Source organism: Zootoca vivipara, chromosome 4 (assembly GCF_965207765.1).
Source record: "Zootoca vivipara chromosome 4, rZooViv2.hap1.1, whole genome shotgun sequence".
In the NCBI taxonomy this organism is placed as follows: Eukaryota; Metazoa; Chordata; class Lepidosauria; order Squamata; family Lacertidae; genus Zootoca; species Zootoca vivipara.
In genome coordinates, this window is record NC_142587.1 from 98,313,180 (window position 1) to 98,338,490 (window position 25,311).

At 48.4% G+C, this 25,311-nt stretch overlaps 1 protein-coding gene across 3 annotated transcripts in view; it reads right to left on the reverse strand.

Moving 5' to 3' along the window:
• Window positions 1–25,311, reverse strand: part of C2CD3 (C2 domain containing 3 centriole elongation regulator) — a 53,989-nt gene that overhangs the window by 13,973 nt on the left and 14,705 nt on the right. For 2 of the 3 annotated variants that reach the window (XM_060274029.2, XM_060274028.2), the window contains 18 exons: window positions 24,713–24,835; window positions 22,582–23,067; window positions 21,484–21,635; window positions 19,322–19,565; window positions 18,148–18,331; window positions 17,278–17,461; window positions 16,622–16,794; window positions 15,512–15,635; window positions 15,026–15,294; window positions 13,360–13,449; window positions 12,587–13,213; window positions 11,666–11,965; window positions 9,597–9,735; window positions 8,289–8,353; window positions 5,509–5,714; window positions 5,005–5,135; window positions 3,806–3,970; window positions 2,497–2,705 (listed from right to left, as the gene is read on the reverse strand). In XM_060274029.2, the coding sequence (XP_060130012.2) occupies window positions 2,497–2,705; window positions 3,806–3,970; window positions 5,005–5,135; window positions 5,509–5,714; window positions 8,289–8,353; window positions 9,597–9,735; window positions 11,666–11,965; window positions 12,587–13,213; window positions 13,360–13,449; window positions 15,026–15,294; window positions 15,512–15,635; window positions 16,622–16,794; window positions 17,278–17,461; window positions 18,148–18,331; window positions 19,322–19,565; window positions 21,484–21,635; window positions 22,582–23,067; window positions 24,713–24,835 (3,871 nt within the window). The remainder of the gene's footprint in view (window positions 1–2,496; window positions 2,706–3,805; window positions 3,971–5,004; window positions 5,136–5,508; window positions 5,715–8,288; window positions 8,354–9,596; window positions 9,736–11,665; window positions 11,966–12,586; window positions 13,214–13,359; window positions 13,450–15,025; window positions 15,295–15,511; window positions 15,636–16,621; window positions 16,795–17,277; window positions 17,462–18,147; window positions 18,332–19,321; window positions 19,566–21,483; window positions 21,636–22,581; window positions 23,068–24,712; window positions 24,836–25,311) is intronic. The other variant, XM_035115747.3, reaches the window with a different exon arrangement.

Consider the following 25,311-nt stretch of genomic DNA (forward strand, 5'->3'; position numbering starts at 1 on the left):
GGGGTGCAGAACATCTCCCACTCCCATTTTTGGACTAGCATTACATCACTGTTTACCTCTCCTAAATTTTGAGTAGCTGGAGCATGAGCTAGAGCTCACCCACCCTTAGTAGTGGAATGCACACACCCTGCTTACAATTTTCTGCAGAGCCACTCTTCTGGCAATGCCTCTCGATTATAAAAGAGGCAACTCCAGAGCACCGAGTCTTGGGCTACTCTTCCTAGAGAGGCTCGCCTGACATTACTTTACCATCTTTTTCACAGCAGGATAATACTAAAAAGAAATAGACATATATCTCTATGGCTAACACCATTAGCATTTTTTTTTTTACCCTCACTGGATATTATTTAAGGTCATTATTTCAGTCTCTGCAGCTGATCTGTTTTTGAGCTGTTATAGGAGAGCTGAACTCTGTTGATGGGGTTAACCAGACAGGTGAAGTCCAAGACCTTCAAATCTTCACCAAGTACTGTTTCATTTTGCTTTCTATGAACCCCCCCCCCCCGATGCCCTTCATTTCAAGGGATTTTTGTTTTCCATTACCCCTCATGTAGCAGGCTTTTCTCCCACATACACAGCTGAGAGGTATGAACCAACGAAGAACAAGGGTCATTAGGGCTCTGGAAGGGGGCTTTAATAAGGCAAGTCCCTTGCAAAAGTGGCAGTACTTTCACTAACTGTTTGCTTGTCTGTTTGTCTGTTTGTTTGTGTGTGTGTGTGTCTGTACACAGTGAGCCACAAAGGAGTCTGCTTCCTACACTGATACCTTGCTTGTCAAACGTAATCCGTTCTGGGAGTCCGATTGACTCCTGGAAGGGTTCAAAAACCAAGGCACGGCTTCTGATTGGCTGCAGAAGCTTTCTGCAGCCAATCGGAAGCCGCAGAAGCCACGTCAGAGGTTCAGCTTCCGAAAAACGTTTGCAAACCAAACCGGAAAACTCACTTCCAGGTTTGCAGCGTTCGGGAACCAAAACGTCTGAGTACCAAGGCGTTTGACAACCAAGGTATAAGAGTACCTTGCTCAGAAATGTCTGCACTTACTGGAAGGTGCACTCCAGGATTTCAGACAGGGAGCCTTTTCCCAGCCCTGCCTCGAGATGATGCAGACTGAACCTGGGACCTCCTGCATGCAAAACAGAGGCTCACCCCAATGAACTGCAGCCCTCCCTGGATTGCATTAAGCCTATGAATATTAAGCCACACCATCCAGTCAACACAAAATGCATGACACTTAGTTCAATCCCTACTTTTGTTGACTTGCTCCTGGGGAGCGAGAGGGAGGCTTATTTTTCACAGTTATGAACTCTGTGCCTTGCCTGATAGTGGGCAGGCTGTGTCCAAAGAAAGAAGCCAGTCAAACCCTTTACGTACATATACTGGGCACAGAAAGAAAAAACAAGATGTTGCAGTGAAAAGGAAATGAAGCGCAGCATCACTCGTTTTCTGTAAAAGAGGAAGACAAACTCTGGTTGCCTAGGAAATGGCCCTGCAATATTGTGCCACCTGATCTACGTCACAACTGAATGAGAAGGAGGAAAGTATCTTGTTTAGTTACTAGGTGAAGCCTCATTTCCTCTGAGCATTAGAAAATTGGCACCCATCCAGTTGAGGGCAAGATTAAAAGGAAAACAAAAAGGTCACTGGAAAAAGAAAGCCCTCAGAGAGAGATCTGGGGACAAGATGTGATGGTAACATGTTGTGGGAACAAAAGCAGGAAACAGTAAGGGAAAGAGCATCAGGGTTGCTTGAGGTGTAACTTTGTTCCAACATAGGGGCTCATTCCTGAGTTCGGAAAAATCAGCAAGTGAAGCAGTCTTGAGAGAGGGTTTTAGAGAAGACCACTTAACTAAAAAAAACCAAGCCATCTCGCAATGATTGTGGAGGAGAAAGAAACAAGTGGAAAGGCAGAGAAACAGGAGCAAAGGGTCTGGGGATCAAAGTGGTTGTAGCAAATGGCAAGGAAGGTTTTGCCAACTTCCCCCACACACACCTTCTCAGGTTTGTTTCTGAATGGGACAATACGTTCCATTTCATTTTTCGTTTCACTTTGTATACCGCCTTTCTATATCACTATACATAAGGCAGTTTACAAGCTGAAGACACAACAAAATAGGCAACGTAAGTGGATAAGGCAGGAAGATGGGGACAGGAGGAGGAGCAGCTGAGTCGTGCTTCCTGTTCCCCATGTGCTGTTCCATTTCATTTGAAACCAACCTTGCGCACCCTGCCCAGGTGCCCCATACGTTTTCACTGGGCTTGGCAGAGCTTCACCCTGCACAGATTCATCTATCAATGTACTCCTTTGCCCTCCCTGTCTCTGTCCCTCCTCTGAGCCTTCTGCCAGGCTTATCCATTTGCCTGAAGTGGTCTCCTCCTCTCTGCCTGTCAAGTCGCATCCTCCCCTCCTCCCCAACCAAGGCATTGTGAGGAGCGCTGGCTGAATGGCTCTGAGAATGGGTGCTCCCGCCACTGCCACCCCCAATTCCGACATCTCACCAGCAATCAGGCTGCTGACTTGAGAAACCAGGTGACTGGATTTCTCCAGCAGGTGGCGTCCTTCCGAATCTGCCTCCATGGAGGCGGGGCTTTGGTGACTGGCACCCAGGTCATCCGTGTTTCTCCGTGGAGAACCCAAGTCGGGATGAGGTCTGGTGAGCTTTTGACCGAAGTACCTCTGAATCTCATCCAGCTCACTCAGGTTTTTCCTGGAAGGGAAGTCAGAGAGGAAGCAGAGCCCTATCATATAAGGCTTACCTTCCAAGTCCCGGACTGCAGAATCCGGGACCGGCAGCCGTGTGACACCGGAAGTTGCGTCGACATAACTTCTGGTGTTGCTTTGCCCTTCTATGGGCACCCAAAATGGCCACCACCGGCTTCAAAAGTAGCTTCTACGCATGACCGGAAGTGCGTTGACGCAACTTCCGGTGTCGCCCCACCCATCTATGGGCACCCAAATGGCCGCCGCCGACACTGGAAGTTGTATCTATGCACTTCCGGTCATGTGTAGATGCGACTTTTTAAGCCGGCGGCGGCCATTTTTGGTGCCCATAGAAGGGCATATCAGGAAAAAAAATGGCCGCCGGCAGGAGAAAATAACGGAGAAAAACGGGAGATGAAGTGATACGGGGGACCACCGGGAAAAGGTAAGTAAAAACGGGGGTTTCCCGGGGAAAACGGGAGACTTGGCAGCTATGATATAAGGGCCTTATGTGCAGCAATGGATAAGCAGGTGCAGGTCAAAATCCATTTTATTTCCCACTTCCTTAGCGAACGCCTTTACCCTTGGGTCTCAATTCTAGTTAGATCTCAACAGAGCTATGTCTCAGAACCATTTTGCAATGCCGGGAATTAGCTCTGGGCCCAAAGCAGAGTGCCACCTGCCTTCTCATTGCCACTGAACAACCAGTCACCTGAAGGGAGATCTGGGGTCAGAGGCATGAGGCCCCTGGATATCAGACAGTGGAGAAAGGCTGCAGAAAGGGTGCCCTCTTTGTGGGCTCCTGTAGAGGCATCTGCTTGGCCACTGTGGGAAACAGAAGGCTGGGACTAGACAAACTTCTGGCCTGATCCAGCTGCAGGCACTCCGGATGTGGAATTCAAAAGCACTTTCAGTAACAGAGGAGAGCTCCACCTGCAACCAGGGAACATCCTAAGCTCCTCCTCTCCACTTTGCAAGCCTGCAAAGCATCTTGCTGTGATTTGGTGCAGAGGGGTTTGAGGGAAGAGCTAGCCTATTTTTTTTCTAACACAGCTCCTGCTGACACAGAGCGTTTTGCCGTCCTGCCACCTGCAACATGCCTTTTACCTGAGAGTTCCGAGAAGGGAAGTGCGTGAGGAATGGGAAAGGGAATCCAGCCTTCCTAACTGGCATGTGTTGCTTTCTGCCTGCTGCAGCGACTCGTGGAATCGGCGGATGTTCTTCACGTGCTCTTCATGACGGGGCATCCAGGACCCCAAGAACCCAGTCCTGCTAAAGGAAGAAACACTGTTAGTGATTCACTGCTCCACGCTTCACCTCCCGCCACTCTTGCTCAAGGGACAATAACATCTTTCTCTCCATTTCTGAAGATTCAAACACCTTATGCACGAAATCACAGCCTGGTACACCACAATACTTTATCTGGGGGGAAAACCACCCCCCCTGGTTCCATGCTCAAAATCATTAAGGATCCCCTTCACTTGGAGAGGCCTCCTTTGACAGCATGTGGATGTCAACACAGGGCTGAACACAGGCAGATCTTTCAGCCTTTCCTTACCAGATCTCTGACTTCTCCTTGTGGTTCTCCTTTGGCCCCTGCCCAGTTTGCTAGTTATTCTTTTGGAACATGGTACACAGGAATGAACCTTGCTGTTGGAAGTGGGTGCAAAGGTAATTACGGTGGTACCTTGGTTCTCAAACTTAATCCATTCCAGGAGTCCGTTCGACCTCCAAACCCGTTCAAAAACCAAGGCATGGCTTCCGATTGGCTGCAGGAGCTTCCTGTATTCAAGGGGAAGCCACGTGGGACGTTTGGCTTCCAAAAAACGTTCGCAAACTGGAACACTTACATCCGGGTTTACGACACTCGGGAGCTGATTTGTTCTGTGAACCAAGCCGTTTGAGAACCAAGGTACCACTGTAACTATTTAAGGTTTTTTTAAAAGAAAAATAATAATGGGGCAGCGTCCCTCCAGCACTGAAGATGTGGAGTGCACAGTCCACAAAACACTAAATAAAACATGTCTAGCTAAACACACAGTATTGGCACTGAGGGGTTGGAGAACAGTTGTGTTCTCAGTCAGCAGTGATGTTACAGGTGCTCTCCAACAGGTTCCCGTGGAGCACATAGAAGAGCCGTAAATATGCCGAAGGGTGGTGGGAGGCAACAAAATAGTGATGTTTGAGTGCTTTGGGAAGTGCAGCAGCTGTACCGTGGAAGATATTCTTGGCAAATAATAACTGGAACAGCCCCCTCTCATTTTGGGGGGAGGGGGCATGTCATTTGCCCCCCATGTTCTTCTCACCTCTCCAGACTGGTGGCATCAGTGCCCTTCAATGGGGACTTTAGATGTTCGTTGGTGCCTCTTGTGGAGAAGCTGGGGAATGCAGTGTACAAGTCCTGCGCTTGGAGGGCAAAAGAGCTGGTGGTTGGAATCTGCAACACAAGAGAGAGGGAAACTGGAAGAAAGAAATATCTCCTGGGCTGAGGCAACATGCAGCTGCAGCTGCTCTGGAAGCCACAATTTCATTGGAACGAAAGCTTCCCCTCTAGCTTTCCTTCACAGAATGAATGAATAAGCCAGAACATCAAAGGGGATTGTAGATAAAACTACCACAGGCCTCTTGGATTAGATTTTTTAATTTGTTCATAATATTTGCCCAACACTTGTGTCACGTTGGTGTGAGAAAGGCCATGTGTTATTTCTGACAGCTGCACCCCACGACCCCTAAGCAGCCAATATGGAATATTTGCAGTAATTCTGTCAGTCCAGAAGTCAGAAACCTGAGAAACTGGGAAATGGACATACTGATGATCCTGAAGCTTTGGTCTGGCTTCTTGCCTGTCTTTCTTCTTTGAGATGAGTTATATTTTCAAGGGGGGAAACGGCGACTTTGATCTGCCCCTGACACTGTCCGCTGAAGTCTGTGATGTTGTACCAGCCACAGACTAACTGGAAGCCGGAAAGGAGGGGGGAGAGATCCACAGAGGCAAATCCTATCACCCGTTCAACATCTGTAGGGAAAGCAGAGCGGAAAGTACACAGGCGTCAGCCAGGAAAACATGGCCAAAATTCACACCTAACTAGCTACAGTATGCCTTCTTGTTCTCAGAGCGGCCAACCAGGTGTGTCTGGGAAGCTCACACGGGGAACATGAGTGCAGTCACACGCTTCTCTGACGCTTGAGGTTAAGTACACAGCCATCATGACCAGCAGCCATTGATGACTTTGAATTCCTCCGTGAATCTGTCCAACCCGCTTTTAAAGCCATCCAAGTTGGTAGCCAATACTGCGTCTTTAGGTTGCAAATTCCATAGTTTAGTGATGCACTGTGCAAAGAAAGTCTTCCTGAATCTTCCACCACTGATCTTCATTGGATGTCCCCGGACTCCAGCATTATGCGCGCAGGAGAAAACACCTCTATCCACATTTATCCACATTGTGTATGATTTCACACACCTCTATCATGCTCTACCCCCCTCAAATTTTTCCTAAGCTAAAAAGCAATTTGCACAGTCACCCACAGCCTTAAGCACATACTGTCTGCGGAGGAAGGCATTCCGGCTGAAATCTTCCTGTGCGGAATTTCACACTGCCCAACATTGTGACTCTGGCTGTGGCGTTCCTTCATGTCCCAGAGGAAAGAGCACAATATCACCACCCCATGATCCTGAGCCTTGCTACTGGTGTTGGGGGAACACACTTCTAAAATACCTGGGAAAAGGTAAAGGTAAAGGTACGACTGACCGTTAGGTCCAGTTGGGGACGACTCTGGGGTTGCGGCGCTCATCTCGCTTTACTGGCCGAGGGAGCTGGCCTACAGCTTCCGGGTCATGTGGCCATCATGACAAAGCCGCTTCTGGCGAACCAGAGCAGTGCATGGAAACTCCGTTTAACTTCCCGCCAGAGCGGTACCTATTTATCTACTTGCACTTCGACGTGCTTTTGAACTGCCAGGTTGGCAGGAACAGGGACCGAACAACGGGAGCTCGCCCCATCGCAGGGATTTGAACCGCTGACCTTCCGATCGGCAAGCCCTAGGCTCTGGGGTTTAACCCACAGCGCCACCCGCGTCCTACCTGGATAAAAAGGGTGAATAAATATATCCAACATAACCATCTCTTGGGTGGGAAAGACTTTGGAAAAGAAATCACCTGAGTGCCCCCATGCGGAGAAGGAAACAAACAGGCTCCAAGGCTGTCTGAATGCAGCCCCCAAATTAGGGCTGTTTGTATGCTGTACGTTCTTCTATCACTGCCCATTGTCAGCTGGCCTCTGAAGATTCAAGGACATTGAAAGGAGACTTGCTGCAGTTTTCCTTTGAAACAATCTGTCTGTTTTTTCCCTTTCCTGCACGGATGCCGGTGCAAACAAGCAACAGCCATTCCTTCTGGCAAACACAAAAGTAACCATTGTTTGGATTATCTCCTGCAAGCGGATTTTGGCATTCTGGAGCAAAGCCCCGAGGGAGTTCAAATTCTTTTCTCGAAGCGTACAGACCTGCATGCATTTGCCGGACCCCAATATCTGAGATGAGGCAGAACCTGAGATTGTTGGGAGTGGGAGAACCTGGCAGCAACAGGTGCAATCATGGGCAAGAGTTGCACACATTCAGGCCACGGGAAAAGGATGGAGAGCCATGAAGGGAATAAAGAGGACCCTGCGTCATGAATACCAAGGGGGCATTTGGAGTCACTGTCTTAAGAACCAGAAACTTGATTTGGCTTTGTTTTATTTAATCCAAACTTGGTGGGGAGTGATTGATCAAAATCCCTGCATGCCTATCTCTTGGATGGCAGTTGTGGCCAGGAGTGCATTGCCTAACGTAGGCTGGTGGGCCAATTCCTGATAAGGGCAGACTTGACTAGAGTGACACATCCCATCCTTGCATCTACCTTTGAAGAGTCTTTGGAAGCAGCAACTAGTCCTGAATGCAGCAGTGAGGATGCTGTGGGTGCTGGCTTACAGGATCCTGTCACTCTTGTCCTGATACCTATTTGCTTCTGGGCATGATGCAAAGCATCCAATAGCTGTGTTTTCTGGATGCACGCACCACTTCCTTCTTACTTAGAACACATACACTGAGGTCCAGTGCCGAGGGCCTTCTGGCGGTTCCCTCGCTGCGAGAAGCCAAGTTACAGGGAACCAGGCAGAGGGCCTTCTCGGTGGTGGCACCCGCCCTGTGGAACGCCCTCCCACCAGATGTCAAAGAGAAAAACAACTACCAGACTTTCAGAAGACATCTGAAGGCAGCCCTGTTTGGGGAAGCTTTTAATTTTTAATAGATCATTGTATTTTAATATTCTGTTGGAAGCCGCCCAGAGTGGCTGGGGAAACCCAGCCAGATGGGCGGGGTATAAATAATGTATTATTATTATTATTATTATTATTATTATTATTATTTGAAAACGGACTCCCAAATTAGGTCTAAGCCCTTTACCATTAGTTTAGTTGGAAAGAGCTCATCACTCCACACAAGTGAAATGAAAAGGCTTTTTGGTCCTCAGCTGCATAAGGCGCTTTATTAAGAGTTTCCCCTTGGTATAGAGTTTGGGGGTTATACGGTAACTGCATTTGGAGAATAATACCTGCTTTGTGCCACACTTTAAAGACCAGAGTTTGCTGAGGATCCAACAGAAGCTCTTTGGAGAGTCTGCCAAGAAGAAGAAAAAGTCAGAAATGCGTCTTGATCATGGTCGGATGAAACATTGCCGAAATTCAAGTTACATGTCATATGGAAAACTCTCCCTGAGGCACGAGAATGTAGGAACTTAGCAAGCTGCCCTATACTGAGTCAGACCATTGGCCCATCTTGCCCAGTGCTGCCTACACTGACTGGCAGCTGCTCTCCAGGGTTTCAGGCATGAGCCTCTCGCAGCCCAGGATGGAGATGCCAGGGATTGGAGCTGGGACCTTCCGTAGGCAAGGCAGCTGCTGCTCTAACCACTGAGCTATAGCTGCTTCCCAAATACATAGGGGGGTATGTGTAAATAGGTAGGCATGGGTGGCAGCAGCAGGGGCCATGTGCCTGAAAACTGGTGTGTACATTTTGACCCTTCTGACTTTTGCTTATAAGGTAAAGGTAAAGGACCCCTGGGCGGTTAAGTCCAGTCAAAGTTGACTATGGGGTTGCGGCGCTCATCTCGCTTTCAGGCTGAGGGAGCTGGCGTTTGTCCACAGACAGCTTTCCGGGTCATGTGGCCAGCAGGACTAAACTGCTTCTGGTGCAACGGGACACCGTGACGGAAACCAGAGCGCACAGAAACACCATTTACCTTCCTGCTGCAGCGGTACCTATTTATCTACTTGCACTGGTGTGCTTTCGAACTGCTAGGTTGGCAGAAGCTGGAACAGAGCAACGGGAGCTCACCCCATCGTGGGGATTCGAACTGCCGACTTTTTCGATTGGCAAGCCCAAGAGGCCCAGTGGTTTAGACCACGGTACCACCCACATCCCCTTATAATTCCTTAATCCTCATCCTTGAGCAAAACTAGACCTAACTTATTCTACCCCCCTCCCTATCATTCTCATGGCTGTGGAAAGATTTAAATTGCAAGTTCTTTGGGGCAAAAGATTATCTTTTTGCTGTTACTCTCTAAAGCACCATTCTGTTGGGTGGTATAAATACTACTGCTCCTAATTGGTACCTGCAGTGCATTTTTGCCTCCTAGTAGGAGTGCTCTTGTTGAGGGATTATGGAGTAATTTCCTAAAACATACGTACTGCTTGATTGTAAGCACACAAACAAAAAACCCAAATGTGTAACATGCATTTCTGTTGCTTTGACTGGAGAAATCCTTCCCTGTGTAGGAAGCCTGCTATTCCAACTGATTGTCTGCATAGCAGATGATGGGACTTTTGAGATTCCCATCCATTAAAGGGTCACATTGCATACCTGGTCTGCTGCTGAAAGTCCCAAACAGGTGAGTCGGAATTTTCAACTATTTCTGTGGCAATGGGATTATCAGCATCGGCAGCGACAAAAGACACGTAGCTACTGGGTGACACGACCCCACGTTCAGTGAGAGGACTCCCTGAAAGACAAGATGGGCAGATGCCGGTTTGGTCTGCAGTTATGAGAACAGAGGAAACTTTGGGAGGTGCCTTGGAATGCAGGCTCTCCTCAGAAGAGCCACAATCCATGAGGCCAAAGGAAAGGGCACTTCCATATGGTTTTGGGGGAATGATCACGGGTTCCTGTGAGCCTGCCAGACAGGCAAGCACAGCCTTGCAACTGGCAATGCAAACGAGAACCAGGAGGCTGAGGACATCAAAGCCACATTGCTCACATGCTCATGCACAGGCCTGTTTGGACAATAAGCAATCTTGGGCAGTACCCAGCTTGGCTTGGCAGCAGCTAGACTAGTGATTGGCAGTAGCCACCTGGACCATATAACACCGGTCCTAAAGGATCTTCACTGGCTCCCAGTACATTTCCAAGCACAATTCAAAGTGTTGGTGCTGACCTTTAACGCCCTAAATGGACTTGGCCCAGGAGACCTGAAGGAGCATCTCCACCTCAATCACTCAGCCCAGACTCTGAGGTCCTTCTCCGAAGGTCTTTTGCTGATTCTCTCACTGCGAGATGCGAAGTGACAGGGAACCAGGCAGAGGGCCCTCTTGGTAGTGGCACCCTCCCTGTGGAATGCCCTCCCTTTCAGATGTCAAGCAGATAAAAAATTACAGAAGACACCTGAAGGCAGCCCTGTATCAGGAGGTTTTTAATGCTTGATGCTTTTATTATGTTTTTAGATATGCTGTAAGCTGCCCAGAGGGACTGGGGAAACCAGCCAGATGGGCGGGGTATAAATAAATAAATGATGATGATTAATGTTCTGGGTGATAGGTCTTTATAAGGCCCACTGTCTTACAGCAAGGGGGAAATGCAGGGGGAAAGTGTAACTCTGAAACTTGATTCCTGCTGGATCCTTGGACTCAGGCAGTGCCGGACATGCCAACGACCCAAACTCCCTGCAGCATGAAGTGTTAAAGGCATCTCTAATACAGGAGCTGAACTGTTTTTGCTTAATAGAAACCCTTGCAGTATAATACACAAGACAGGCCTTCAGGAACTTCCAAGGAGAGACCAAGGGTTCTTTGGTGCAAGACAACAGACGAATAATAGGCTCCTCCCCTTGATTACTATAATCTCTTTCATGGCTGGAGCAGGACTAGAGCTTACCAGCCCCCCAACCTGGGACTGCTTATCTCAAAAAACATGGGAAGAAGCCTGTGAGAATAGAGATTAGCCAATCATTTAATTGGCTTGACCTAGTTTGTTCAGCACAAAGCTGCTGCTGTGCATCCACAGAACAACAAGGTCGCCCCCTGGGAAGTGCCTCCATGCCGTTTCAGAGACAGAAACAGTGTGGAACATGAATCCCAGGAATCCCCCCCCCCTCCATGACCGGCGTATCTCATGACGTTTTGAAGGATGGTATTTATTTTTGTCTTGTGGTTATTTGGTGGGGGGTCTTTTTTTGGGGGGGTAGTGGTGCTAAATTTTAAAGTAAAAACCCCTTGCCGTGCCCTCAAGTGCGTTGCTGTGGGGTATCCCCCCCCGGGGCCTAGTGGGGGCCTGGCAGCCTGACAGGAGCCTAGGGGTCTGATAATGGCCGCCTTGGTGGTTTCAGTTGCTTGGTTGATGATGTCATTTGGTTTGTGGGTGTGGCTTACATTTCACAGGAAGGGAGGGGGTGGAGGAGGGTATTACGCCACTTGAGGGCACTGTTTGACTTGGTGTAAAATCAGGTCTATACCTGCCCAGGTATGTGATTTGAGGCATTTTTGTCTCCAACAACGCTCGGGGAGTAGCCTGGATCGTTGTGTCAAAATTTCAGGACGATCGGTCAAGCAGTTACGGAGAAAAGTGGAAAACGCAGTTTCACGATTTTTACATTTTTATACATATATAGATTTGTGGGATTTCAACATAGACCCCGGTGTACCCAGAGTTTTACTCACCTTTTAAGCTTAAGTGCATGGCCCTTTCCACAAGGATACTGACGGCAAATGTCTGCTCATGACCCACTGGGTGGGGAGACTCCTCGGATGGTTTCTCGATGAGGGTTTCCACAACGGAGGTCTGATCAGGTTTCAAATCTTGCTCAGGCTCCTTGTGTCTTTCCTCGTGGTCACTGACGCCACTGCTACCATCTTCAGAAACATCAGGTCTGGAGGGGCTTTTGGGAGCCACTACAATGTGGACTCGCACGGCGGCTCCCAACAAGTTTGAAGAATTGCGCCGGAACAAGGGGAAGACACCTGCAATGATGGGAGAAGGCACATTTCAAGAAGCAGAAGAGAGGCTGGGGGTCAAGTATCTGGTTCTGAGATCTTGCTGGTATAAAAAAAAATGCTTTAATTCATTTATTTGTTGTCTCCCACTCCTGCTCAGGCAGAAAAGTGTGGGCAGCTTCCCTTTCCACCTAGGCTGCAGCCAGCCATCCCTGTTGGCCCCCAGCACCAGGTGATCGGAAGTTTGTGACTCTGAACATGGGAAGTTATTTCCTGCGCTAGACCTCTCCCCCAAGAAATTGTCCCCATACTTTTCTAAAACTATCTGTAGTGGCAGCAACCACCACATCTGTTGGTAGCAAACTCCATATGGTAAGTGGGCGTCGCATAAATATGCCAATAGGGGCACGGCTGTTACAATCATTGCTTGGTGATGGGGTTAAAAAGGAGAATGCAAAGACTACGGGTTGGTGTATCTGAAGAAGTGTGCATGCACACGAAAGCTCATACCAAAATAAAAACTTAGTTGGTCTTTAAGGTGCTGCTGGAAGGAAATTTTTTATTTTGTTTCGACTACGGGTTGGATGGTGATTGATGGATTGAGCCCCAAAGCTGCCCAAGGTTTTTTTAACCTGCTAGTGAACATACCACTAACTGTCCTTTTCCCCCTTGAGCTCTCCCCGAGTGCGGCAAGGTCTACGTAGGCCGACCCAATCAGTCGATCGGTATCCAGGGGCCTCTCGGTGTTGCTCTCGTTCCCATAGGCTCGCCACGCCTGGACCTCCAGCCTCTCCTCCTTGAAGTACCACAGTAAGGCTTGGCTCAACGGAAGATCCATTTCTTTGCTTTTCTTGAAGCTCACGGTCACGTGCTTCTGGTCTTCAGCTAATTTGGGCCTCCTAAGAGACGTCCACGTGGCTTCTTGGTCATACAGCTTATAGCGGAGGTAGCAATGGATGCTTTTGTTTAAGTGCGTCTGTCCTGCAAGTAACACACACTGGACTGGTAGCCACAGCCGGGGGATGGAAATGGCCACGGTTGCAGTGTCTGGAGTATGCTGGCATTCACTCTCACTGTCGTCCTGCAGGCACTCGGCGCTGGCTTCCTTCAAATTCCAGCCTAAAAGTCTAGCCGCATCCAGGACACGTTGCCGGTCCCCAGGATGGGCGAAGGTGACAGAAAGCTCCAGGCCTCCAACTATGGTTTGCAGGATGTTTGCACAATGAGCGGGCACCAGGTCCTCTGGCAGAGTTATTGGGAACCAGCCTCGAATACCTTTCACAGAGCACACAAAAAACGTATCATTATCACCTTTCAATGGAAAGTGAGGGTGGGAGAGCAGAACATTTTCATTTACTGAGCAACTCCCTATCAGAAAGGAACTCTGTTATGTACACCAAAGGAAACATAGGTATCTTTACCTGATCTTCTGTTCAACAGGTCTCTGGTTGGAATCTTGGCAGTTCCCAGGAGGTAATCCCTCGAAGCCTGGGTTTTTGTTCCATATGGTGCTGTAAGATCAAAATGAAGGACATAGCATAAATATGAAATAAATAAAAAAAATCATGGTTCATTCATCCGGAATGTATTCAAAACGGTTGAGTGTAGAAAAGGTGCAATGGAAAAGCAATCCTTGCACTCCAGGCAATTGCCTTATTTTATGGTGGATTTATAAGATCAGATCTGTGCGGGCTGAAATTGTCCTTCCTACAGCTGGGAGCTCTTTGAATCCTCTTTTATGTGGTTTCTTGTCTTTCCTCTCCTGCATACATAGTTGCTTAGGGACGCAGGTGGCGCTGTGGTCTAAACCACTGTGGTCGGCAGTTCAAATTCATGCAATGAGGTGGGCTCCCGTTGCTCTAACCCAGCTTCTGCCAACCTAGCAGTTTGAAAGCATACCAGCACAAGTAGATAAATAGGTACCACTGCGGTGGGAAGGTAAACAGTGTTTCTGTGCATTGTGGCTTCCATCACGGTGTCCCATTGCACCAGAAGTGGTTTAAGTCATGCTGGCCACATGACCCGGAAAGCTGTCTGTGGACAAACGCCAGCTCCCTCAGCCTGAAGTGAGATGAGCGCTGCAACTCCTTAGTCGCCTTTGACTGGACTTAATCGTCCAGGGGTCCTTTACCTTTTGCCTTTAGCTGACATAGTTGCTTATTTATGTGAAACTAGCTGACCCGGCCACGTGTTGCTGTGGTTCTTTCCTGTGATCCCCCCCCCCCAACCTTGTCCCGATCCATGACGTATCCTGCCCCTCCTCCCTCCACCCTGGCTCATCCCTGTGTTTCGGTAGGATACCCTTCCCTCTGTTGTCCCCTCCCCTCCCCCCTGTATCTCCATACCTTGGCCCCCACCCTTAGAGAAGGAAATGTCAGTTTCTGGGTTCCATTTCCTAGTATTTACTTTTGTCTCTATGCCCAGTGGTTGACTGTTCTATGAAGGGTAATTCCTTGTTCTGTCACTGGGTGCTAATCTACCACTGTTTCCTAATTCTTGGTGTGGCATATAAATAATACAACAAATAAATAAATAAATAAATACAACAATGCCATCACCACCACAACCATCATGGCCTCTGTTTCATTAGAACACAAACTCAAAAGCATGAAAGCAAGGAGTTCAAGTGATTTAGTCTAGGAAGGCTACATACAAATCCAGGAAATGAAGCACATATTGATCCATTTGTAATGGAAATTGAGGGGCCCCAGTAAATGGACTGTTTGCTGGCTATAAGCTCGAAGGCAATCACTGGACCCGGCCCAAAGGCTGCCAGCTGCTGACTGTTTAAAGCCAATGTGCTGTGCTTTAAAATAACAGTACAATATAGCAGCTGGGTGGCTAGAAAGAGCTGGTGCTTGCTGCCAGAGCCCCATCTAAGCCCCTGCTGTGCCAGTCCTGGAAATGTCTCTTGCACAAATTTGATGGATGCTGTGCAAAAGAGCAGGTGGGAGTGTTGGGTGGGTTTGCAACCTAAGGGATCCTTCGTTGGTAGCTCGCTGGGTCCACTCCCCTTGCCCATCCAGCTCAGAGTGATGGTGTGATGCACAGCAAAAGTATGGGCTGCCCCCCGTGTATTTTACATACCTGAGTTCAGGCTCTTGTGAAAGATGGAAAAGACTATCTCCGAAACCTGCAACAACTCCCCCAGGGAACAGGCTTCTCCACTGCTTCTCTGGACCACAAGGTTGCACGGGAACTCTGTGTGGTGCTCGAATTCTGGGCAGAAAGTGCGAGCCACGGCTCGGGTGTTGCGCCTCTCAGATTCGGGGAGGAAGGGCAGATGCACGGAGACGTAGGCATTCACCCCAACTTCTGCACTGCACTGGAGCGAAGGGTTCTTTTCTGCCACGGCTCTTAGCAAAGAGAAGAAAATATCCCAGAGATGCGTATAAGGAGCGATTACAAAAAAATTAGACAGGCAAGCCCATGGGTTTGTGTTGATTGTGTGTTGCCATAGGGGCAGAACAGCAGGATGGCTGTCCTTATACAAACTACGTGGACCACCTAGCCTAGGGTGGTCAGCTCTGACTGGCAGCAGCACTCAACACTTTCTTGTGGCTATGCACTTACCTGGCTGCTGCCTGCAAACCGGCTGCAAAGTGTATCTGAACCGAAATAGAAACTGCTTGAGCTGCCAGGATGCCTTCTGTCGCCTTCAGGAAGCGCCTGTATTTTACGCTCACATCAAGAAAACCTGGGGAAAGGGGAGGAAAAAGAAATACACATTTAAGCTTTCTGTTGCTGAAACTGCAGGCAAGGTCTGCACGTGGCTGATGTGACAAGAAGTCATAGTTGAAGACTTTCCCTGAAAACAGACGCTCCTGTCCTTCCTAGTCAACCACACGAAGGTTAACACTTGGGAAGCATCTAAGGAAAGTAGAAGCAGAATGGTACGGTGGACAGGGTGCAAGATGCTCTTTCTTAGCCTCAGGGAGGAACCTGATAGGTATTACAAGGCAAACACAGGGTCCCCAATGCCATGATTGCCTTCTAATTCCTGTGGGGGGGATTTCAGGAGAGCCTGTATAACCAATTGGTCCTTCTTGCACCAATTCTCTCATCCCCTCTACCCTGGGCCTGTTTTCCCCCTTCCCCAGATAGCTATAAGACCAAAATTGTCTCTGCTGTGAGAAAAAACTGGAGGTCAAGAGAAAGATGAAGCCTTCCTGCCTCCACTTGATCTACCTTACACATACAAACACACCCCACCCCTAATTGCAGGACTAATTGCAGTAATCAGCAGTCGTTAACAGCCATCTCAGGTTTACCACTCCCATCAGCCCATCACCCATTCCCACCCCCCCCTCTCTGTGTGTATATATATATATATATATATATATATATATATATATATATAGGGGTCTGACACTTCTGTTTCTAGTGTATCTGAAGAAGTGTGCATGCACACAAAAGCTCATACCAAAATAAAAACTTAGTTGGTCTTTAAGGTCCTACTGAAGGATTTTTTTTCTATTTTACACCCCACCCCTGTTTTACTGTTAATCTCCAAACCTGTCTGCTAATATAAGAAGTTCTGCCCTGTTTTTCACCTGTAAAATGGGACCGAGCCTCCCAGTACAGGATCACCAGGAAGATGAAGCTCATTTAAAGTCCTGGAAGATTACGCCAGTAAAACCTGACGAAACTCCGGATTTGCTCTGGGTCAATGTCTTCTGTTACCTGAGGAATGGGGGTGGGGCTCCCCTGCACTCTCAGTCCTTGGGATTAAGGGTAGGCTGAAGGTCTGGATGCCCACGTCCTCTCGGTACTGCATGGTCACCATGGCACACAGGCGGGACAGGGGCAAGGTCCCCCTGGCTACCATCTGGTCTCGGACGTTAGGGTAGTAATACCTGCACAAGAGATGAAGCAGAAGTAAACGTTAGGGGGTAAACTCTTCTGAATGCAAAGAGGGCCCTGCTAGGCCAGCATCACGTGGCCCACCAAGCCAACTAGAGCCATGCACTGTATCCCGACAGCCCCAGACACAGGAAGCCGGCTTAAGCCAGGTCCTACCATCTAAAGCAAGGCTGCCTGCTCTGACTGGCAGCCGCTCTCCAGGGTCTCAGGGGGAAAAGGCCTCGTAAGGTTTTGTTACAGGGTCCAAGAAATGGGTCTGAAAGGGATAATTCCGAGAGTGCAGAGAGCTCAAGTAGGGAGGACTCAATTCTTCTGGACCCTGCTGCGAGGAGGACCCTTCGCAAGGTCATCCTAACCATGGCTTGATGCCAGCAGAAATGAGAGGTGGCTGTTTGCCTTGGCTGCGAGTGCTGCTAAGCAGGGGGCATTTATGTAGGGGTTTATGTAGGGATGACGAGGGACACCAGAAGAAATACCTGCACCAGATTTCAAACTGGATCCCTGCTCCTCCTCCTATGCCCTGGGCAGAGAAAGAGCTGAGCAGCAGCCTTTGGACAGGGACGTCAGCAGGGACCATCAAGGAGTGATGACGCTCATCGCCAAAGTTGGGGTCAGGGACGCACAAGGTGACTGCCGAGCGGAAAGGCTTTAGCACAAGGCCTGAGGAGGTAAGGCAAACCTGTGATGCAAGGGACAAGGACCCACGTGCCACCCAACCCTGACACAAGCCCACTCACGAGCCAAGAGGACCTAAGGCTGCTCCGATGGCCGCCATTCACATTAGACCTGTCTTTGGGCATTCATATTGGGTCCTAGCTTGTTTCTAAGCTCAGTCAGGCATGTTTGTGGGCCCTCGTTCATCCGGCACGTTGACTTGGGCTGACAATGACGTTCGGCAGTTTGGGATGCTTGCAGCTGTCACTTCCTGTCTCTTGGCGACTTACTTTCTACATTCAGCTGAAGGGGTAGAGCAGCGACACGTACAGTATATCGGATGTGGGAGCTCTGCACCCTGGGGAGGCAGGTGCTAGTCCTAGGCCACCAGGCGATAACTCAGTTTTCTGGCAACATTCTCATGAGCAAGCTAACCAGGAAAGAGGTTCGATGCTCCAATCCTGTCCTCTCTTTTTATCCTTCCAAACAGGAGAGGAGGCAGGTGCCCTGAGTGTAAAACCAGTTGCCGTCAGTGAGAGCAAAGCCCTGGCAAGCGAGCCACTGCTGGTCCTATTATAGATGAGAGCCCTTGTTTCATTTTGGAAGCTTGAATACATATTTGTCCATCACCATGGCACTCTAGCCAGTTCAGAAGAGCACCCAGAATATCCTGATGGGCAAACCGCACTTACCGTTCTCACAGAACTCTGTCCCACGCAGTACGTCGGAGTCTGACTCCTGAACGGGAAAGTGGTACTGCACGTAACAGTCAGCCTCTCCCCAGACCGTGGACTGGAGGGGAGTGAGCCCTTTGACGCTCTCAATGTGGATCTCAAAAACGTGCTCCAGCATCCCTTCCTTTTCTCTGCCTGACTGCTAAATAATAGACAAAATGGAATCCCTGTGAAAGAGGGGAATCCCTGTGGGGAGAGAAACCCCGTCTCCAGTGAACAAACACCCAGCCTCAGCATGTTCTGGGCAGGTAATAATAACAACAACAATAATAATAATTTATACCCCGCCCTTCCCGGCCAAAACCGGGCTCAGAGCGGCTAACATCAAATGTATAACACATTAACATAAAATAAGGCAATCAATTAAAATACATCCTAAAATCAGATCTGGATCAGAATAAAATCCAATCAGATGGCAACTTGCTGCTTAGGGTTGGGGTAATAACCCACCATCATTAATTATTTCATAAAAATTATACACCAGCTGACTCTGAAAGCAAAACAAAACCTCAAAGCGGCTTACGAAAAGAAGGTAATGAAAAGAACAAACAACAATATTTCAAACCATTAAAGCTCACTTTGGTTTTCTAAACACCTGGGTAGGATTGTCTGAACAAAAAGGTTTTCACAACGTGCCAAAGATAGGCAGGCACCTGACTTATGTCCAGAGGCAAATAGTTCCAGAGAATGCGGAGTGGTTTTGTGTGGCACTTGCAACAGCGCCAGTTCTGCAAACTGAAGTGGTTGGGTATAGTGATCTCACAGGTATACTGCAGTTTTGCCACACCTGTAAGACCGTAAATGACGTATAAACACAACACAGACACACACACTTTAAATGTTCTACACTCCTTCCCCATCATCACCACCCCAAGCACAAAGCTCTTGGAGACCCAGCCAGGTGCGGTCTCTGGTGGGTCTCTAGGCCAGGCATAGGCAAACTCGGCCCTCCAGATGTTTTGGAATTACAACTCCCATCATCCCTAGCTAACAGCGCCAGTGGTCAGGGATGATGGGAGTTGTAGTCCCAAAACATTTGGAGGGCTGAGTTTGCCTATGCGTGCCCTAGGCGAAAAAAGTGCTAGTTTTTGGGCAGCCTCAGCAAACACAAGGATACATTTGATGGAAATACCTTTGGAAGAGGCATGGCAAGGGAGTCCAGAGAATGTGGAGGGCGCATTGCCACAGGAGGTGCCATTCCTTCCTCGTTCTTGAGCCTCTGCAGGGCCGCGATCTGCTCCGCAGAGCCCATGGCCAGAATGACCTTCAGGCTCCCCTTTTTGCTGCCGGTGAAGACGTCAACCACGGGCATGGAGCCATCTACAGCCAGCACCGGATACTGAGCCTGAAGCAGCAGGCTGGAAATCTTGGGGTCCCTGGGAAGGGAGGGAGGAGACAGTCATGCTATGTAAACCACGTAGCGATTCCTGTTGATGCATGAAGTGGTGAATTAACTAACTAAAACATACAGAAGAGTCCAATTTCCCAACGTTTTCATGGAGGCTAGGCATTTTAAAATGCAGGAAAGCTGGGCTTCTATGAATTTGACAGGTGAGATTATATTCTGTAGTTCATGCTGCAGTTCCTAGACAATCTGCTTAAGCAACCTACATACTTACTCTGATCTGTGAGCCTTCAAGGCCTCATCACTCATCTGAATTCTGCTGGATACCTGGGGGGGAGCATAAGTCCGGGGGGGGGCAGGGGGACCTTTTGCAGCTTTAGGGTTGTATTTTCCCATGGGCAACCTTTCCAGGGTGGCTGCATGTCATACAGGAGAGACGAGAGGCAAAAGTGGGTGGAGGAAGTTGTGACTTGTTTTTGTATGGTAGGGCACATTCCAGCCAGAGGAATTTTACTCACTGCTGAAATTCTCTCCATCATTTGTCAAAGCAAATGGAATGACAGTTCAAGGGCAGCCAAGCCAGTCAAGAAAGCACTTGAGGAGGGCATGGAGCAATGGCCTTCCTGAGTGTGTGCCAAGGGGCTAGGAGGAATGCAGGGTCACATTTGAGCCCCAGACTCTCTCAGCCCCCCATCCCCTGCCTGGATAGACAGGAGAAACCTTGGCTCAAATTCCCACTCAATCTTTCTGCGATTGTGTTTTCAGTTTATGTGTCTCACACCCTGGAACCTCAAGGTGAAAGGTGGGTGAGATATGCAAGAAACGGGAGTCCAAGGATTACATGCGCATCAAGGTGGCAGGTGGCAGGACCCTGTGAGTGAGAGGCAGGGAAGGGAAGGCCTTCCAGGGTGAGAGAATGGGAGAAGAAAGGAAAGCTCCCAGTGAGGGCCAAGGGGGTCCATGGCTTTCTGTGTGAGACAAGGGTTAACAACTAGTTTTGAGAGAAGACCCTTTTCTCTTTCTGTTTTTGTTTAGATTATATATATATATAAGAAATGAAAGAAACAAATGAATCCTCCGGAAAAACAATCTTTCAAAGGACCTGTTGAGGGCATTTTACCACTGTACTGTAGAAAGTGTATTAACCTATGGTCTCTGTGTGTGGCTTGGGATTTGCACGGTTGGGGAAAGAACAGCGCTGTCCAGGGTCGTAAAGACTGCAGAGAGGATAACCGGGTGCGCTCTTCCCACTTTGGATCAAATATATGCCTCCAGGTGCTATTAAGAAAGCTACAGATATTGTGCTGGATAGTGTGCACCCTGGAAATGATCTCTTTCAGCTTCTGCCTTCTGGAAGGAGGTGTAGGGTCATAAAGACCAGGACTAGCTGCCTGAGAAATAGCTTCTATCCAATAGCGATTTTGGTTGTGAATGCAGCGAAAGGAAGTCTGTGAGGGAGGGTCTGTATTTAGTTATGGGGCATCAGAGTTTTAGGGGTAAATCAGGAGGGGCATTAGAGTTTTTAGGGGGTTATTTATGTATAGGAGGGATGGGTAGCGAGTCACATATTTATTTTTTGGATAGTAGGCTGATGGTTGTTGTAAGTTTGATGTAGATGTTCAATTTTGTTGTTCTGCATTGGACAATGACAATAAAGATTATCGTATCAAACTGGGTGGTGGATGTTTGGGGCAGTATATTGCCCCTTAGCTTACTTCAGGATGAACTCACACCAATATATCATATGTAGCTCAAGTTTGAGCCACCAAGATAGGGATGGAAATTAAAAATGACTGCCTGGAAGTCATTTTTTTTGTTTTCTAATCTTACTTGGTGGTGGTGGTGGGGCATTATCAGTGTTCCTTGAGCACTGAAAGGAGAAAATTGAGTAAATATGCCGCAACACAGTAAAATAAAAAAATTTTTAAAAATGAAGAATGAGTTTTTACTTGAATGAAACGTAGAACTGATGCAGTGGAAGCTTCACCAGTCCTAGCAGGGCGTCTCCTCCTGGAATGCACACCTTGTTCCAGGCTTCTATGACCATCACATTGTTCTTCAGCCTCTCCAGATGTTTTGATGTCAGTGAAATAGGAGTTACCTAGAGATTTGATCAGACTCTTTGATCAGAGACGGAGGCCCACACACACACACACAGCCCTTCATTTCAGCCTTTGCAAATATAGAAATATTTTTTTAAAAAAAATTAAGTCCCCTTGCAAGCTTACCCAGGTTTGATTAAGTTGCAGGTAAAATGTTTGCTGATAAGTTTTGATTGCGAGGAAAAGAAAGCGAGTTTAAAAAGTTAGTTTTGTTTAGTGATGTTCTGGGCTGCCCCATAAAAGATGAAAGTGGGCAGGGAACCCGATGCTCACAGTCCAACCCCTGCAATGCAGAAATCGCAGCTGGAGAATCCTCGAGAGATGGCCATCCAACCTCTGCTTGAGAAGCTCAAAGGAAGGGGAGTCCACCGCCTTCCGCAAGAGACTCATCCACTTTCAAACAGCTCTTGCTGTCAGAAAGTTCTTCCTAATGTCAGGATCTCATTTCTTGTAATTCTAATCTTAACTGAACAAGCTTGCTCCATCTTCCAAATGACAGCCCTTCATACCCCCCCCCCCAGTCTTTTCTTCTCCAGGCTAAACATCCCCAACATCCTCATAAGATTTGTTTTCCAGACACTTTATCATCCTGGCTGCCTTCCTCTGCACACATTTCAGCTTCTCAATATCTTTCTTAACCTCTGGTGCCCAGAACTCATGACTGAGATGTTCTTTGCTGCTATGCACCGGGGGACTTTAATTATGGGGCCAAGCCAACTATGAAGGGCAGCAAAACACATTCTGCCTCCTGGCCAGTCTGACAACTACCTAACACCTTAGAATACATAAACTGGCCCTCTTGCTGTAAAGCAGTGGGCACATAATACAAAGGTTTGGGCCTGTATTTTGTTCTCTGACCTCACATGTTTAAGGAATTGACGTTAAACACTAAGGAGGCACTAATGTTACCAGGATTACTGCGTACATGAAAAAACTGAAGCTTGCCTGAGAAAACTGGAAGATAGGTTGTGTGGTCCCCCATATCACCGAAGACCTTGTGGCTTCTTCTGTGCTGAAGAGCTTGCAGTTTAGATACACGTTACAAGAGCCATGAAATACAGCATCTTTGGGAACAAAGACCTCCCCTTCTGGGACCATCAAGAGTACGTGCAATAGCAAACCTTCTTCTTCTGATGCACACAGCTGGTTCAGGAGGTTACGGGAGACGGGCATGGGGACTGGTAGCTGACTCACGCCAACATTGGCCCTTTCTGATACTGCAGGTGAAGACTCTTGGTTCCTCTTTGGGAGCTGGCAATTACTTTGCTTCAAGACTGGGGGGCTTCCAGCAGGAGTGGTGCTCCTGCCAACTTCTTGAAACTTGACTCCGGGACTCCTGATGGCATGAACTGGAGCTTGTGGCGCCCCATTCGCTGCCTTGGCACTAGTGCTGGAGAAATCTTTATTATCAGCTGCAAGTTCCAATGATACCTGCCACAAGAAAGTTAGAAATAACACGTTACCTGCTGTCTGTTGAGAGCACAACCTTCTGCAGCTGTGCTTTTCAAACTCTGTTTCTGTGAACCATGATGTCCCTTGGAAGCTTTGTAGGGCTTCTTCCTCAATAGCAAAATCAGTGTGTGTGTTTGTGTGTGTGTGTGTGCGTGCACAACAGGAAGGGGAACTAGTGCCAACAGGAAGGGGAACCAGTCGGTGCCAACATTGCACTTCCCGGGAGGGAGAGGGTCAAAGCAGTGGGGAGGCTGGCACAGTGCAAATGTGCAGCAGCAGAGCTAATCTGTCCTTCTTGCGACCGCGCTTGCACTGCACTGACCTACCTGACACCTTGCCCTTCTTAGTAAGCATTGCAACACTGCTGATGGGAGGACTGGGGTGTGGTGACACCCCTCCCCACTGGCCACCCAGACAATCAGTAACAGCAGAGACAAGCTTCCTTGAAAGACACTGTGACCATTCCTACCCATCTTCCATTCCCTTGTGCAGCCAAATGAGAGTTTGTTCTGGGTTCCACCATCCACTTTGAAGAGGTACAGGGAGAGTCCAGGCAGCCCTTGCCAGTGCGGACCTTGACAGATGGCACAGAATCCTCTGCAATAGGGAAAGCTTCTGCAGCAGACATTCTGAGAAACAACCCCCCAATCTGCTTGCCCCCAAGGGAATCATTCTGTTTCCCACTGCCCTAGAGAACCGCCAGCACCTTGGTGACATCCATCCGATCCCCACTTTCATCTCCAACCCCATCTGCATGATTAGCAGGCAACAGACCTCACAGTTGTAAATAAGAAAAAGAACAAAGATCATCTTCAACAGGCCTGGAAAGCAAAGGGTCAGGAATGGCGGCGGCCCTAAAAAACTGCACAGCACCCAGCACAGCTACTCAATACACATTCCCACCATTGGGTGACTGTTTTACTCTAGATATAGAAGGCCTTTGTTTCGGAATGAGCTGGGGTCCCTCTCTTCCCTGCTGTAAACCTGACACCTGACCTGAATGAGCTCCAACGTGGAAAGCAGCCTCCCAGAAAAAAATTCCATGGCCAAAGCAAGAGGCAATGACACAAGCCGATTCTTTAGTCTCCTTTGGCAACAAATCTGTGGGCGATTCACGCCCTCACAGATTCAGGCCGTACAGGCGTACCTCCATACCTCCTCCCTCTGGTTACGTAAACTTCAGGATGCGCACGCGGCAAACCCAAAGTATTTTACTGGGTTTCGCCATGCGCAGAAGCGGTCCTCAGGTTGTAGAAACCTCGGGATCCGACCGGACCTCCAGAATGGATCCCGTCCGCAACCAGAGGTACCACTGTATTCGTCATGAAACTGAGAGGAGCAGAGAAAAGGAAGCTACCGATAAGATTTCGCAGTAAAAAAATAACCAATTCCCAAAGGCTACAGGGCAAGGGCTCACCCAGTGCTAACTAAAGCGCCAAAGCCAAGGCAAATCCTTGGCATAGAATATATCCTGATATGCCATTAACACCCAACAACAACAATACCAGTTCCAAATAGTTCAACGATGTTGGCAAATTTTAGGAATGAGAGCGTATGAGACCTAAGTGTTGCCTTAAGACAAGCTACCTGTGTGTAGAACGGTATAGAAGCAGGTTATGTATACCTTTAAAGGCCCCAGCTGGGCTGGACCTCCGTCTTCTTTCACAGGCAGTTCACGGCTGACGGTTAGCTGCTCAGACTGAATTATGTCTCGCAGCGGGAAAACGGCTGAGCCTATCAACAGTGGCTGAAGACAGGAGAACACAATGGGGAAGGAGGGGTTAATATTGTGCATTTCACTTTTCAATCTATACCAGGGGTCAGCAAACCTTTTTAGCAGGGGGCCGGTCCACGGTCCCTCAGGCCTTGTGGGGGGCCGGACTATATTTTGAAGGAGAAAAATGAACGAATTCCTATGCCCCACAAATAACCCAGAGATGCATTTAAAATAAAAGGACACATTCAACTGATGTAAAAACACGCCGATTCCCGGACCGTGCGCGGGCCGGATTTAGAAGGCGATTGGGCCGCATCCAGCCCTCCGGGCCTTAGTTTGGTGACCCCTGATCTATACTGTATTGTGCTCATGGTCGTAAAGCCTCTGGTAGGGTTTGGGGGCTGGGGGTTCTGCTAAGGTCTTCAAGGAAAAGTAATCAATAAGAAAAAATATGTCCCGTATTGGCCCGAATATAAGCCGCACCTAAATATAAGCCAGACATCTAA